Consider the following 16,119-nt stretch of genomic DNA (forward strand, 5'->3'; position numbering starts at 1 on the left):
AATATATTTACAGTAAAATCATGGGCAGAAATGCTTTTTTCCTCCCAGTTCACTGTTATTTTCGCCCCTCCTCCCAGTCAGCCAGGCACACCTTTCCTCTCTGGTCCTCCAGCGTTTCCTACCTTCTTGTCGGCTCTCTCAGCCCTCGTTGTCTGGCGGTGAACTCTCACCCCAGCTGCTTGGGAAATGTCATACAGGCAGAGGCCCGTGCTGCAGTAGGGGGGCGTAATAGGAGGAAAAAATAACAATTTTTTTTACTGCTCTCACTGCATCTTTTATCCGCGTCTCTGCCGTGCAAGTGCCACATCCCGCTACCAGCAGCAGCAGCCGCCGCCGATTCCTAATCGCTGTCTCAATGCCTATTTCGCATTAGGGCTAATATAAAAAAAATCCGTGCCAGACATGTGAGTAGCAAACCATCGCTGTCGTCCTGACTGCTATGTGCTCACGCTATTGTATCTTCACACCAATGAGAATAAATGGTCATTGAACCGCGTCGTTGTGCATTTAGTGTCAGTGTGCTGGTTCCACGGTGGCTGAGCCGAGGTCTCCAAACACTGACGCGGCAGATGAAGCCTCGCTCTCGGCTTGTTTTGGTGGGCTCTGCGTCGGCTTGGCTAATTGAGCAAAAGGCTGTGATTTTTGTGCTGTAAATAGCCCAGAATGGAGGGAAAACCCATTCAATCACTGGGCATGTATGAGAAGTGTGTGTAATGTAGCCTAGCCTACATTGATTCAAGGTAGCTGTGAATTGGTGGTGTGGAGTCCAGCCTGGCATCTCCAGTCAGATGTGGAGGCCCAGGTTAGAGCACACATAATGCGGCGGTGTTGATCTGAAATCTGTAGGGCTGTGTGAGCCTGGTGACAAGGAGCATACAAATCACAGGATAGTCAATGGTGTGAGCTCAAGAAACAGGAGACGTTGTGTGTTTAGTTTCTAGATTTAAAGCAGCGATGTGTAAAATTGTTTTTGAATATTTGTTTTGATAATCCAGTTTTTGTTTTTGTTTTAATCCTGATCTGAAGATGCACATGCACAGTTTGTGATTTCCAGTAATAACTTTACAGCAAAGAGACTTTCCTTTTAAAAAATATAATTGGATATTATTCTTATAATAATTTGTTGTATTATGTTTTGGTAATTTGGGATTTTACATAGGAGACAGAAAAATTGTATTCTCAAAACTCAAAGGTCCACTTATTAGCTTTTTAAATAGGGATGCACCATTTGTTCTTTTCTTGATCCGGCCATATCTCAACTCAGGTTATAAACCAATACAAGTGCTCAGTTTAAAATCTGCATACCGTATTTGTAATCATAGCAACATAACAGACATTTACTCCATTATTAGCTATGGGGGATATTTCCTAATGTTAACAGTCAGGGACACGTTTACAAACTCTCAATTGTCACTAAAAAGTCATACTTTTAAATTATTGGTATCATGATTTAAAATGTTCCTATTCTATTGTTAATTTTGAAGGCTTTTCTGGACATTTTATTTTGACATCCGATAGTAGAGAGGTAACAGAGGAAAAATGATGAGCAACAGGTTCAGGATGCCCTGAGCTAAAATGAGCAAAAATTATATTTGATATTTGTCTACATGTCTAAACCTGAGTGTTGTTGACACTTTCAGGGGGGAGAACATGATGCTTCTCTTGAAGATGTCAGTCCAACAAACTAATTGGCTTGTGATGACGATGCCCAGTCGAAGATCCTGGGATTGATACGTGAATCCCTTTACACTGATGGCCTGGACTGAGTAAGACGTTTGTGTGTGCCTGTTTCCTGAAGTTGGATGTTCAGTGTTGTGTTGTCTGAGTTGGATAACTGGCATCAAATTGTTGATATTGTAAATGTTCGTTGGTGATGATGTTCGCTTCCATGGCAGGTTTCAGCTGGCCTGCTGAAGCTATGGGGAGCTGTTGGAGCTGTCTGTACAGAGACCCCATCCGAGACAACCATCTCACCAAATTTAAGGTAAATATTCCCACTTAAACTTTAAATTCAACACATTTCTTCAGATCTGTTGTGTGATTTTGTGTTTTGATCTTTGGACTGGTAATCACCAGTAAAACACCACTACTTGTATAGTTTGTTTCCATGTGTCATTATGCTGTAATAAGCTAATGTATTTAATAGGGGTGTAAATCACAAGTTTCATCACAATACAATATATCCATATCCAACATCAGGGGTCTGTAATCAATATTACATAATCAAACTACAATTTTGGTTTGATAATTTTTTTACTGGGCTCTTACAGGCATGGAAATCAAAAACGATCTATTTTCTTTAACAAAAAGAATTAAAAATATACACCTTCTGTTGTTCACTATAAAGGGCCACATTTCTCATGTTTAAGTGAAAATGTTTATTTTATGTTTTACCCTAGCACAAGCGTCCATGCCGTGATTCTTTTTGAGGTACCCGACCTTTGCGATGTGCTTTGTGTGTTGAGCCGTCTTTTCTCCAAAATCCAAAAATTTTTTACACACTGCTGATTTGTTCCCAAGAGAGAAGTAGATATCCTTGCTGTCATTTTCTCGGCTGCTCATCATTATCTGTCTGGTAGGATGGAAATAGTGACACAGACATGCCATGGGAATGTCAAAATAAAGGCGTATTTTAAAGATGACGATATGTATATCAACGATATTGAAATGTTGATAATTGAATTGATAAATCGATCCGGATCGAAACACCCCTAGTATTTTACAGTGTATTGCAGTAATCTGCACTTACAATTCCTTCTCTTCATGTTATATTTCCTCTCCCTGTCCTAGGTCACCAATGTGGACGATGAGGGCAACGAGCTGGGCTCTGGGATCATGGAGCTCACCCAGACCGAGCTCATTCTCCACACACGTAAGAGAGACGCCATTCGGTGGCCGTATCTCTGCCTGCGACGCTACGGCTACGACTCCAACCTCTTTTCTTTTGAGAGCGGTCGTCGCTGTCAGACTGGGCAGGGTAAGCAACTGTTTCTCTGCTTCAGTAACACAGCTGTAGAGTCATGATGATGTTTTCTATTTATATGTACTATTTTAACCATTTGTGCTTACAAGTATTTTTTTTTTCCACTGAAGATATTTTGACATGTCACAGTAGGAAAAGCACAGGTGTGAATAATAAAATGAGTGATGGCTAAATTCCATTTAGCTGCTTCAGTTTCAGGATCCTGGTGTTGTGAAAAAGGCTTATTTGTAGAGTGTCGGGAACCAAAATTAGTGTTTGGTGCAGCAACTCTTTGTCATAGTGAAGGACAACCAACACAAGAGCCTGTCTGAATCTTTTCATCTTCTCTCGTCTTGTTTGACAACTTCTACAATGTTCTGTGACATTTACCCACAGGAGCACAAAGACGTCTTTTAGTACAACTGTGAGGGTCGAATTATACACATTTAAACTAGTTAGCAAGACTTGTCCAAGTCAGAAATCTAAATTGTTTATAGAGAAAGCTTTTTGAATATGGAAGATAACGGAAAGACACGATAGAAAGAAAAACAATGAGGGGATGAATAAGTAAATCAATTAGTAGAAAGGAATGAGCAGAGAAAGACATTTTAATTAATCATGCAACAATAATAATAATCTTCTAAATATCGTTTTAGTGTGTTGTGTATGTGAGTGTATATGATTGGAAGACATTCATAGTGTTGCACTCGGTAGGCTTGAAAATTGAAATAAATAGTTGTGTTAAGAATAAAAAAAGAGGGCTTGAGGGAGAAGTTCAAACCCTGGCTACTTTCTCACCTCTACTCAGCTGGCCAATCATTGCGTGAAGTGGGGTTGAATGTTGGATTGTCGGATTAAGGAAAGCTACAGAAATAGTTGAGCGCATCCCCCCCCCCCCTTAATACAATGTCAGAAAGGTGTGTGTGTGTGTGTGTGGAGGGGAGTTTCCAAAGCTATTTGATCATCTGATAAGCAGATCTTGAGGAGTATGCTGGCCCCTTAAACATCTGTGATCACCCCAAAAGACACAAATATCCTTTGGTGCCCTCTGTAGATAATTGGGCTCCTGGTAAAAACCTCCCAACGATGAACAATGAAGGAATCCTAACCTGGAGGAGCTGACTGCAAAGACTGCATGATCCCACGCTACTTCATGACGCCATTAAACTCCGTCTTTTGTCATTGATTTGATTGAGAGACCCCTAGTGCCAGAAAATTACATATTGTGCATGTACGATAAATATTTAGCCACAGGAACATTTTTCCAGAAGTAGAAGGACAAAATATAGCTTTGTAAACATAAAGCAAAATTGTCAGTTGATTATTTATTGGTATGGTGTGTTATCAGCATTTCTAAATCATTTATGTAACTATGATGTAACGTGCACAGCCACGGCATTCCTTGTCTTTTCATTGTTATTAATTACTAATTGTAGCCTAACAATGCTGTTATTTTGCCTGTTTGATTAGGCATCTTTGCATTCAAGTGTTCCCGGGCAGAAGAGATCTTCAATCTGCTTCAGGAGCTGATGCAATGTAACAGCATCAACGTGGTGGAAGAGTCGATGATGATGATGAGTCGCAGTGGTCACACACCAGAGATGGAAATGTCTCGCACACCCCAGACTCCCAACAGTGAGTCACAACACACACACACACACACACACACACACACACACACACACACACACAGCTAATTATACACTTGAGATTAATTGTAGAACTTGCATGCAGCAATACAGCAGTACATTTAGCAGGATTCTTTTAAGTTATTAGTGGACACAGGTTAAACTGAACCTACTGAGTCACAAAGGTAGACACAGACTACAGCCAAAGAAGCTTTATATGGCCTGAGTGAGAAGTTGCCATTATGTCTATAATATCCTCTGGATATCCACAGGTCCTTGAACAAGTTGAGGGGAAAAAAATCAAGGCCTTGAAAGTTTTTGAAAATAGACATAACTAAACTTAGGGTCGTTAAAAGTGCTTGAATTTATATATTTCTTGCAAGAATAGAAATTGAAGTTATTTTGCCTCTGTTAATTAGTGTTGTGACAGTAATTAACCTTGATCCCAAAATGGTCTCAAAATATGCAGCATTCAGTACTTGAATTTGATGGAATTGATCCTGGAAAGTCCTTGAAAAGACCTTGAATTTGATGTTTAATAACTTGCGGGAATTCTGTGTGTGACAAAATTCTCATATGAAAACATTGTGAACTGTAGCTCACCTGTTTTAAAAGTTGAATCGTATGCGGTGGCTGTGGCTCAGGAGGTAGAGAGTAGTCTCAGGGTTGGTGGTTCGATCCCCAGCTCCTCCTGTCCACAAGTCCTTGTGCAAAACACTGAACCTGAGAACAAATTGTAAAGCACTTTGGATAAAAAGGTGTATATATATATATATATATATATATATATATATATATATATATATATATATATATATATATATATATATATATATATATATATATATATATATATATATATATATATATATATATATATATATATATATATATATATATATATGCGAGTATGTACATATATTTTTCAATTCATGATTTCAATCTAAAACTACTAACGGGCAAATTATGCCTTATGAAGCTTTGGGGCTTTCTTTCTATTTGTGCCAAAAAAGATTAGAAGCTTTGGGGCTTCAAACGCAGCAAACACAGTGACATCTGGTGGCTTACAAAGCATATAGCACCTGATCTTAATGGTTTTAGTCTGTGCAATAAAAGCTCAACAACCTGCACCTTATAATAGATACATAGTTTTTATAGTAAATGTAGATGGTATTGTGCAACATGTTACAGTAACAATAATTTATTAATGCATTATTCAAAATTCCTACACATCAAATATTTTTGCTGACTAACAAACCTTAATGTGCTTAAACTAATGGTGGAGTTTGATCATATTTATTGGTTAAAATATGAACTAACATGGAAACTGAGACTGTATGGAGTAAGTTAATGACTGAATGATGCCTGTTACTTGGTATACGTCATATGTCCAACTTGAGGAAGGCTTTGTTGTTTGTTTTTATCATTATTCTGTGTTTTATATTGTAATCTATTTTTACTTAATTCATGTATATGTTTTGTTTGTGAGTGTGAATCACTTTTTTAACTGTGTGTTTTAAAAGTTCTATATAAATACAAAGGTACTTATATTGTCACATAAATGTGTTTGCAGCTCCAGCGTTCCCTGTCCAGGCCTTTCCCAATGGATTCCCTGGTTATCCAATCAGAGGTGATTCCTCCCAACCCTCTCTTGCTGATGATCATGGACATGGCCTCATGGGTTTGGAAGACCAGGTAAGACTTATTCTTGCTCCTTAAAGTTCGCTGTATTTGTGCTTGTTCACAGCTTGACCCTGTTTTTTTTTACCCTCAACAGACCCACACCTATGTAAATACTGTTAGTATGGAGGGGGATCTCTCTATGCGTCACTGTGTGCACTCCCTGCCTGAGGTGCGGCCAACCTCTTTCCCTGAAACAGCCCGAGGAGCCATGCCTGTCGGGGTCCAAGGAAATCCGCAGTCTAACCTGCGGTGCTGTCCCCTGGAGGAACATAACGATCCTCAGGTGTTCTTGCAGCCGTCTTCGCAGGAGGTCAAATTCATGCTGGGCCCCACTCCTGCTCAACGCCATCTGCTGGAGAGGGATAGGGACAGAGAGCGGGACAGGCATGGGCACAATCCTCACAACCTTCAGTCAGTAGAGGGTGCCACAGGCTCAGAGACGGAGGGAGACGAGCCCTCTATGCACCTGTGCAACTCTCACTCCTATCCCCATTTCCATCACCACACACACCGGCACCCGTGTCTCGAGCACCCGGGCAGCTGCCAGAGCGTCGAACTCACCTACGAGAACATCAACCCAACATCAACATCAAGTGGTCGGAAGCAGCGGCTGAGTCCCAGCAGCGTGTCTCAGTCTGTGGGTTCAAGCAGCAGCAGCAGCACTGGGGACAGTCACACCCACTCCCTCCTGCACCCACATGCCCTCGGCCCGTCGTCTCTACCCCCGCAGGGCTACGCCTGCGAGAGGGGCATGGGCGGAGGTCATCGTCGGACAGCTCTGCTTAACTACGAGAACCTTCCCTCTCTGCCGCCGGTGTGGGAGTACAGAGCTCTGCAGCGGGATGACGAACAGGACGAGGAAGATGATGAGCAGGATGAGGAGGAATACGAGGAAGAAGAGGAAGACTTTGATGAGTATGAGTTCTCAGAAGGCCCTGGGACACCCAACGGGTACCACCAGGATGGTCGGGGCATCCACAGAGATGCCATGCAGAACTACGTCAACACAGAGCAGGTCCAGCCGACCAGGCTCCGACACGCCTGCCCCCCACATCCGCGGCCGTGTCAGTCAGACAGAGGGGGGAGAATATTTAGCTTTGATTTCCGCCGACGATCGAGGTCAGGGGTTGGAGGCTGTGAGCACGGCCATATGCCTCCATCGCGGCAGCTGAATTACATCCAGGTGGAACTAGAGGGAGAACCTCCCTGCCAAGCCCTCAGCAGCGGGGTTGCCCAGACCCAGCCGCAGCACCAGCGCCTACCACCCAAAAAATGTGGCCCACAGGCACCCCGGCGCAGTGAATGCTACGCAATCATTGACATAGAGAAGACCGCTGCCATGTCAAACCTGCAGAAAGCTCTGCCCAGGGATGATGGGACTTCCAGAAAGACTCGCCACAACAGCACAGACCTGCCTCTGTAAACGGTGTTCAAACTGAAGAGGAACGATGAAGACAGATGAAGGCTTATCCTCATCTTAGCACACTGGACCCTTCACTGTCATCCATCCATTCAAGTGTCGGGCTGACTAATACAGTACAGGTACCTAATTAGAAACTTACTGAAACCTATCTGTGCATATAAAAGGAAATGAGAAATCTCTGAGGAGAATTTGCCATTTTATTCTGTGTTATTTATTAGATATGTGGTGTGAAGCTCTCTCGAGAAATTGGCAGTTTTTACTGCAAATACTGTTTGCTGGATATTTATATACAAGCATAAAATCATGTATATAAATATATACATGATTTTATGCTTAGCTATGAGACCTCTGTTTTCAGTGGAAGCAGTCATTGCCATACTGTTTTAGCAAAGTTTTATTCGTAAACTCATCTCCACTCACACATATTATTGTTTCCATCTCTTATTCTACATCCATGAGGTTTTATACTTAAACAAGATGAGTCAAAAATGCGGCTCTCATTACAGAAGAAGTAGAGTAGTTATTGGCATGAAGGTTAATGGTTCCTCCAAGATACTGACCAATATTCATACCTCATCACAAGCATCTAAGTCTAACATTGTGGCTAATAAGAGACCATTATTTGTTACTATATGCCTATAGACCATTTTGCACACAATCCTATGGAATTGTATTTTATCATATTTTAGGGAATAGTTTTGTCCAGTCCAAGAAGATTTGAATTAAATGGACAGAAGAGATGGTGAATTTGCAGAATTATACTAAACTGAATGATGGTAAAAGTAGCACACATGGATTAAACGAGCTTTGGCTCCCTCCTATCCACATGCAGCAAATTAAAAAGTAGCATATCATCTTCAATCAACCCTCCTGCACATCATCCCAGACCTGCAGGAGGTACGCGCGGTTTACGCTTGTCACATTGCACTTTTGACCCTGGGCCACTGAAACGCTCTTTTGTCTCTACTCGCCAATGGAGCCACACGTTTGACCGTGTCCTTTCTACCAAAAGCATGGGGCCCAATATTTCATGGACATTCTTAGTCTGCATCGTAGATGGGATTTATTTACATGTTTTGATGAGGACATCGACAACCTCAAATAGTGGCATTAAGCTGTAACCTCACGTAAAAAGTGCTGGATCTATAATTTGTCAGGTGTGAATGGTCTGTTTTTAAATCAAGTATCAAGTATGTCGCAAAGTCATTCAGTGGAGATTTTTGTGGCTGTTTATCAACCATAGTCAGGTATTTATTTATTTATTTATTTATTTATTCATTCTTTTATTTCCAATTGTAATAAGTTTGTTATCCATGTGACGACCAGCGTTTTGTAATCCAGTTGGTAAAATGGAGACCAAAGTTTCACCTCAAATGATCACTGGACTCTGGTGTATTACTGTTATAACTGTGCTTAGTTATATTAAAAAAACAGAAGAGAAAACAAAGAAAGAAAGACTATTTATATTTTAAGTGCCAAAACTTATTTGCAAACTTTGTGATGAATAAATTCAAACGTGCCATTAGGATTTGTCGAAAAACAATAGTACAGAGAAGCATGAGGTGATAAGGGTCGGGAGACAAACTTAAAGAATAAATAAAAGATCAATATTTTTAAGAATAAATTAAAACTGCAAAACCTGCACATACCACCTCATCCACATCGACAGCCATTTGGGAGCGAGATATAAGAATGGTTATCCTGTAGTCTGATAATCACAGCCAGGGTGGTTTTATGCTGCTACATGTACATACTAAGAGTAGCCCGTGTAAGCTACAGGTACTTATGTCTTTGAACCTATGTAATGTCAGATCTTTTACCATATTGTTAATTGCTAAAAGAAGTAGCATTATTGTTTTCTTCTGAGATTTTTTCTGAGCAGTAGAAATATATATATATATATATATATATATATATATATATATATATAAAATGTACAATTTCAGAGAATGTTTTATTTGGCAGATATTTAATTTCATCAATTGTTTTCTTCACAAACTGGCTGTCTGGTATGAGAGGAGCACAGGCACACTGATGCTGTCATCTTTATGTTGAGCGCTCATATCAAGGTGATATTTTCAGCTGACGGAGGAAGATTTACAGATTGTGGCATTTAGGTGTAGTTTGAACAGAGCGTTCAAGAGCTCAATATGGGGGACGCAAATACAAATTCTCAACTTCTGAGTAGGAGGGTTTTATGGCTTCTGTGTGACATGAAACTTCAAATTCATACTTGGAAAAAAACAGCTTCAAGTTTGTGATTGTTGCTTCTGATCATTGTTTTATAGATAGTTATTTGACATTACTTATTTTTAATTTAGTTTTTAATTTAGAATGATATAAAGCTGTTAAAGGCAGTCAGAGAAAAGCTAGATGCAGTGAAAGTGCATTTTCATTTTATGACTTTAACATATTAACCAAAATTGTTCAGTCAATAAAATGTCAGAAAATGCACACCAGCTTCCTAATTCAAAGATATAAAATTTCCAATGATATAAAACTGAAAAAGTCCTATGCAGCCAGCAGATGTTTGGCATTGATCTAACTATTACTAATGTCTTCATTTTATGTGATAGATGAAGATATTAGCATTTTATGACTTGTTCATGGGTTTGTTGGACACCAACTAACGATTCATTTAATTATCAATCATCATTTTCCTGAACACAAGGTGATCTAATTTAAATTTCTCATTTTGTCTGACCAACAATCCAAAAATCCAAAATAATAATCCATTTACAGTAATGTTAAACAGAGAAAAGCTAGAAAATCCTGCAAATGTTTGACAGTTTTACTCGGCAAGTGCTTGATCGACTTATCATTTCAGATCTCTTGGTTTGACGGCAACAATAATGTGAGAGTTTTAGTTTCTGATGAACATTCCCCACAGAAGCTTTAAATAACCCAAAATCAAAAGTTAATAGTTTGTATTTTTGTTTGAAAGGAGTCTCTTCTATAACGAAAAGGCCAACTTTTAGCAGACATTTTTGACTGTATTTGCAAAGATATTGTCATGATACATTGAAAGGATGTTTACATTTTTGCAATAATAGGTGAATTATTGTTTTGTCGATTTCAAATCAGACCAATGTGTGAAGTGTGAAATTGAAATAGTAGTCTATAGAACTGTGGCTTAATGTATTTAATCGCCTGTTCTTCTGTGAATCAGCAGTCTTATTTTTATTTCCAGGTACGATGTTTACTTTTCAATCTTCATAGTACCATTTCAGCTATGACAGCAAAAAAAGAAAAAAAAAGATGCCTGTTTTCTTGATTGTCAGACACTGTTTGCTTAAACTCACCTTAACAGTGCCATACAGTAGGTGACCATTGCCAGTACTTAAATTCAATTTTATTGTATTGAACTTTTAAAACCAGTGGACATGTTTCATACAGAATCAGAAAGTGTTTCATCTAATTTCTCAGAATATTGTTACATGTGGTTTTTTATAGTCATTAAAAAAAAGAATCCATGTTGAAAACGTGTTAACTATCTTTGTTATAACGCAGTAACCTCACCACCAACCAAACCAGTGATTACGGCATCATTATCACATACTCCTGTGTTTACTGATTAATAATCAAAATAAATAGATGTGTTAAAGAATTGTTTTTCCAAAAAAACGCTCATGTTTTTGAACTTGAGTTCATCCCATAACTCATTGTGATTGGCTCGGCATTGATGCTATTTCAATAACCTACAGTTTTTATGCTGAAGGCATAATTCACACAGGTCTCTTTGTACAACTAATAAAGAAGCGCTCATGGGTACATGCAGGGCCAGAAGCGACAAGTCGAGATAAGAACTCCTGTCATGAAGTTCCTCAAACGGGATTTATTGAATGGGTTGTTTAACAAGAGGGCTTGCTCTGTGTTTACTGTACAAACATGAATATTTAGACCATTACAATGCATTTCTCACTGTGCCTTTCATATTCAAGCTGGAGAAACATTTTCATCGCTGTTTGTGAGGGCGGCCTGTTGTAAAAAAACAAAACACCGCCTGTTGAACATTTTAAGACTGACAAAGTTGAAATAGGCTTTAGTCAAAGTAGTTTAATGCTTCAAGTTGCATTTCATACTTGAAGTTGTATTTGAAAAAAAGTGCCAACTCCTGATTGTTTTACACCATACTGTATTTTAAAAATCATATCTGTTTAAAGGAATGTTTTGTTTTTGGAGGACATGCTTACTTTCTAGCCAAGTTAGCCAAGTTAGATCAGAAGATCGATGCCACTCATGTCTTTGCGCTTAATATAAGGCTACATCTCGCAGACGGTTAGCTTAACTTAGCTTAGCTTAGCAGGAAGAAAGGAATCGGGGAAACGGCAAAGGGTCGTGTCTAGATGGAAATCTTCGATTTGCAAAACTCTCGCAAGATGGTTAATGCTATGATAGGTGGTCGGGAGTTTTCACAAAGTTTCATCATCATTGACCAAGGTCTAGCCTGACTTAAAATCTGCCTATCGGTACCTTTTAAAACTCTCTTAACATGTTATCTCCTTTGCTTAATCTATTAAAAATGTGTAAAAACATTCAATTGTGATCTTATGTGGAAGTTACTCCCTCCCGTCATGAAATATTTTGGCACATAGTTATTTTTTTATTAATACTAAATGAGAGTCATGGCAAGAAAGCAAATATCTGAAGCATAGCTCCAAAAATGTTAAACTATTGTTGACATTAGAATTTATTGATTCACCATTTGTTGAGATTGCATGAGTCATGATTTATTAATCTGTCTAGTGGTTTAGGAGATGCAGTAAAAAATAGCCAAACTCAGTGTGACTGAAAGGTGTTGAATCAATATGTTCTCAAGCATATAATGTTCATTAAGAGTAAGAGAGTGTGTTTGTCATTATAATATCACGTGGCTACGGTGCACTTCATGATTCCTCATCAGCTGCCATTTCTTCTCATAGTGCTGAAGAATGTGAAAATAAAATTCCTTTCAGAGATTTCTTTGGGTTTTTTGTATACTTTTCCAATTTGTAACGACTCAAAATGTGTAAAGTTAGTCCGATTACAAGAATATAGCAAGAACAGAGAGAAAGGCCAGCAACACGGTTTGCACCAGAGTGCTACACATCATCTTCATCAGTGGTTTTTCATCGTCATCATCTCTTAAGTGATTCTGTATCATCTTCAAAAATACATAACATCATAAAGGACATATTGTAAAACCTCAACTTCCTGTCCATGCTATGAGATAAATCTCAGAAAACTGTAATATCTCTTTATTATTATGTGTTTTAGTTTTTTTTTTAATCTGGTTTGTTTTTGTCTGGTACGAGGGTGTGATCACCACCAGAGGGTGATGTGCAGGTTTGAGCTGTACAATTTTGTGTATTTGCATACAGGTTGCATTGGCCTAACTTTGTGACTATTATATCAATTTACGAATTGAATGAGTGCCAAATATGCTCGAGCATGTCAAACCTACAAGAATCTGCAGGTACTTTCTGACTCATCGAGTGAGACTCGAACGACTCGCTGCTGTTGTAGACTCTGCTTGTGATACGAATGCACAGCTGAAGGTTAAACCATGCTAAATAGTTTTGCTGAAACGGGGGAACATTTCTTTATTTTGCCTTAGTTTGACAAAAGCTTCTTAAAATGTGTGTTGTATGTTTCTGTGTTTCCATCCATGGCTTATAAATGAGTATGCAGTGATTACAGTTCATTTTTTTTGTGATGGTCTTATCATGCTGCCATTAGAGGTTAATATAAAGCATTTGCTTCAGTTGTTGCACTATCAAAAAGAAACGTTTGAATCATTTTCATTCTTGAATCATTCCTCACAGAGATGTATGTTATCTGACTCTTCATCCCACACGTGTCCTAAAAACAAAGTGAGCCTGACATTTGGTGAATTTTACCCTGAATTATAGTGTGGATTTGTCCAAAATGTAAAAGTAAATGTAATTCTAATATTAAAATGAAGCTATGAAAATATCTTATTGCGCACTAAACAGTGTCTTTTTTTTTTCTTTAAGTCAAACCTTTAATGTCTCAAAGAACCAATAAATGTATTTGAGTAAAACAAAGCATTTCCCTCCAGGATCATGTGCCTCTTCAGCTCAGACCATGTACAAACATTACAACATTTACAAAATATTTTTTAAGGTGTTCCTAGAGTATTTTTGTAAAATATACCAGAACAGGCTTCTGAACAAGCAGAACAGTACAAGACCTTTTATTTTTAAGAGAAAGAAATGAGTTCGGTACACAAAGATATGTAAACACCAAACCTGTTTGGGCTGATCAAACATGGTCACTTTTGGAGGCAAAATGCTCTGTTTGCTCTGGTGTATTTATTATCTTCTGAGGAAACATTGAAGACGGACGTGAAACGGGCCTGTTTAAATGTGTGTAATACAATACTCAAACCTTTGTGTCATTCATCCTCAAGCCCAGCAGCTGGGAAACACTGCTTTGTGATGGATGTCTGTACCCTGAGGAGAGAAATGATGTTAATGTGTTAACATCATTCAGAGTAGTATGTGGAGCTGTGTAGCTTAACAACCTGCCCAGGATTTATTACTTATTATCCAAGTGGACATAATCATGTTTTCCATTTTTGCTCAAACCAGAAATTAAATCGTGATTTTATTCCACAATTGTTTTTGCAGCTGAATATTAACTTATTTTGAGCATGTGATTAGTGTCTGCCAGTGTGTAAAGAATTTTAATAATTTGATGTACAGAGAGCATGGTCCTTGTTAGCTCTAGAGATTTACAGCAAACTGTAAATATATGCCTTAAATAGTAGCTGTCTTGTCTTGTGTTCGTATGTCTGTCTTGTTTTATCATTATTGTATCAAAGGAGGAGCCTCACAAATAAAACAGAGCTTTTATTGTTTCTACTCTACTTGGCGTCACTAATGTTAAGTCTGGAGGATACCATCTTAACTTAATCTTAAGCAATTTAAGCGCTCAATAATTAATTTTGTTGTAACAGAAAACAGGTAGGCGGACAAAGCCTGTGCATGGCGTTATAAAACTCGCTCTACAGTTTGCCATTTGAGTGTTGGATTTCTTGTACCCTGAAATATGATCATCTGAAATTTCCAGTTTCCCCAGGTGGGTTTTCACTACAAACAGTTCAGCCTCTTCACTGTGTAACAAACAACAGGAAGAGACAGGAAGTTTGGCCGGGGCTGCACTTTAAAAAGGAAAAGAGATGAAAGATACAACAGATAAGTGTTAGTAGCTTCTGAATTGTAGATGAGTCAGCTGAAATGTAAATTGCCGCAATTAGTGAAATTTAACTTTACTGATGGCCCCGATCCAGCAGTTATGGTAATTATGCTCCTTGTATTTTGTGTGTTAAAATCCCTGCCATTAACTGTAATGCCTACCGTACACTGCAAGACTTTGACTATACAACATTTGGTGCTTTATAGCGTCTTTCAGCTCACTGTCTAGCCGTCCAGCTGCAACCTTACTGATATGGTTCACTCTAGAGGGAAGGGATCATCAAAGTTGATACAATGTATTCTGAGGGGGGACACTCCGGCCATTGAGAATGTGTGTGGGGGGCATCTTCCCACCATCTCAGTGCTGCGCATCTAGCTAGAAGAGTCAGCCAAAATATTACATTTAGCTGCGTTCAGATGTGCATTTTAATAGCATTATTTTAATATAAATTAAATGTATCCAAATTACTATTTATAAATATTTTTGTTTAAATGCATTACATTATTCTCTCACTACAAACCACAATTCAAAAAGTGAAAGGAATATTTCTGTATCACATACCAGACTCCATATCGGATGTTATTTATAACACTGAGATAAAATCAACTTTATTGATTATTAAATTGAAGAGTCACAGCAGCAGGAGAAGTACAGTAAAGTTGAAGACTATAAAACAAGAAGAAGAAAGTCAATATTATAAAAACTGAAAATAGAATTAAGGTAGTAAGCAAGTCAGATGGAAAAAGAAAATGACAGGTATGATAGATATATAGGTTATTGCAATGAGGAAGGGTTTAAGTATAAAGTTGTACAAACTGTAGGTTTAGAAGGAGGTTATCAAGATATTATTAGAAAGTACTAACATTGAACAACAATGAATAAAAAGAGCTGCAAATGTTAACGTTGAGAAGAAATATGACTACACACAGTAAAACCAAGTTTATCTGGCTGTTGGCATTTGCTTGATTTATGTCTCAAATCTACCAATTACAGGAACTTGTGTGACTACTGGTATAACAGAGGGGCTCAGCTGATTTGGTTTAGTTGTTAGCAAATGCTAATCTCAATGACTCAAGCTGCTCCTGTCTCAGTGGAAAAATACAGCAGGGAAGTGGTATACCTTGGATCTTTGTCAGAGCCAAACACTTTTTCAAGTGAGACGGCATGGTGTGGTGAGCAGTCCAACGGATAATTAGGTCATAGAGGAGCCAAAGGAAACCATA

General features: G+C 38.5%; 2 protein-coding genes and 1 long non-coding RNA gene across 6 annotated transcripts in view; 2 read left to right on the plus strand and 1 right to left on the minus strand.

Moving 5' to 3' along the window:
- Positions 1-97: 97 nt before the first annotated feature.
- frs3 (fibroblast growth factor receptor substrate 3) lies at positions 98-9,573 on the plus strand. Of its 3 annotated transcripts, none has more exons than XM_029430858.1 (7): positions 98-404; positions 1,641-1,766; positions 1,896-1,984; positions 2,791-2,977; positions 4,433-4,597; positions 6,164-6,285; positions 6,368-9,573. In XM_029430858.1, exons 3-7 carry the CDS (start codon positions 1,919-1,921, stop codon positions 7,694-7,696), a joined length of 1,869 nt encoding a protein of 622 aa, XP_029286718.1. In that variant the 5' UTR covers positions 98-404; positions 1,641-1,766; positions 1,896-1,918; the 3' UTR covers positions 7,697-9,573. The 3 variants fall into 3 exon arrangements, with proteins under 3 accessions (XP_029286718.1, XP_029286719.1, XP_029286717.1); XM_029430859.1 differs by lacking the exon at positions 98-404 and adding an exon at positions 699-802; XM_029430857.1 differs by lacking the exons at positions 98-404; positions 1,641-1,766 and having other exon boundaries at positions 1,889-1,984.
- On the minus strand, positions 4,816-16,115 carry LOC115007841 (uncharacterized). The gene is made up of 3 exons (XR_003832233.1): positions 16,017-16,115; positions 14,087-14,151; positions 4,816-5,313 (listed from the first exon to the last, which is right to left on the minus strand). It is a non-coding gene; the product is annotated as an uncharacterized LOC115007841 (long non-coding RNA).
- LOC115007836 (sodium- and chloride-dependent GABA transporter 2-like) overlaps positions 14,869-16,119 on the plus strand; it is a 39,257-nt gene continuing 38,006 nt past the window's right edge. Inside the window, exon 1 of one of the 2 annotated variants that reach the window (XM_029430846.1) lies at positions 14,869-14,998. The gene's annotated coding sequence lies outside the window, so the exon portion shown is untranslated. Of the gene's footprint in view, positions 14,999-15,236; positions 16,069-16,119 lie in introns of those variants that run through there. The other variant, XM_029430845.1, reaches the window with a different exon arrangement.

This window comes from Cottoperca gobio, chromosome 5 (genome assembly GCF_900634415.1).
Source record: "Cottoperca gobio chromosome 5, fCotGob3.1, whole genome shotgun sequence".
In the NCBI taxonomy this organism is placed as follows: domain Eukaryota; kingdom Metazoa; phylum Chordata; class Actinopteri; order Perciformes; family Bovichtidae; genus Cottoperca; species Cottoperca gobio.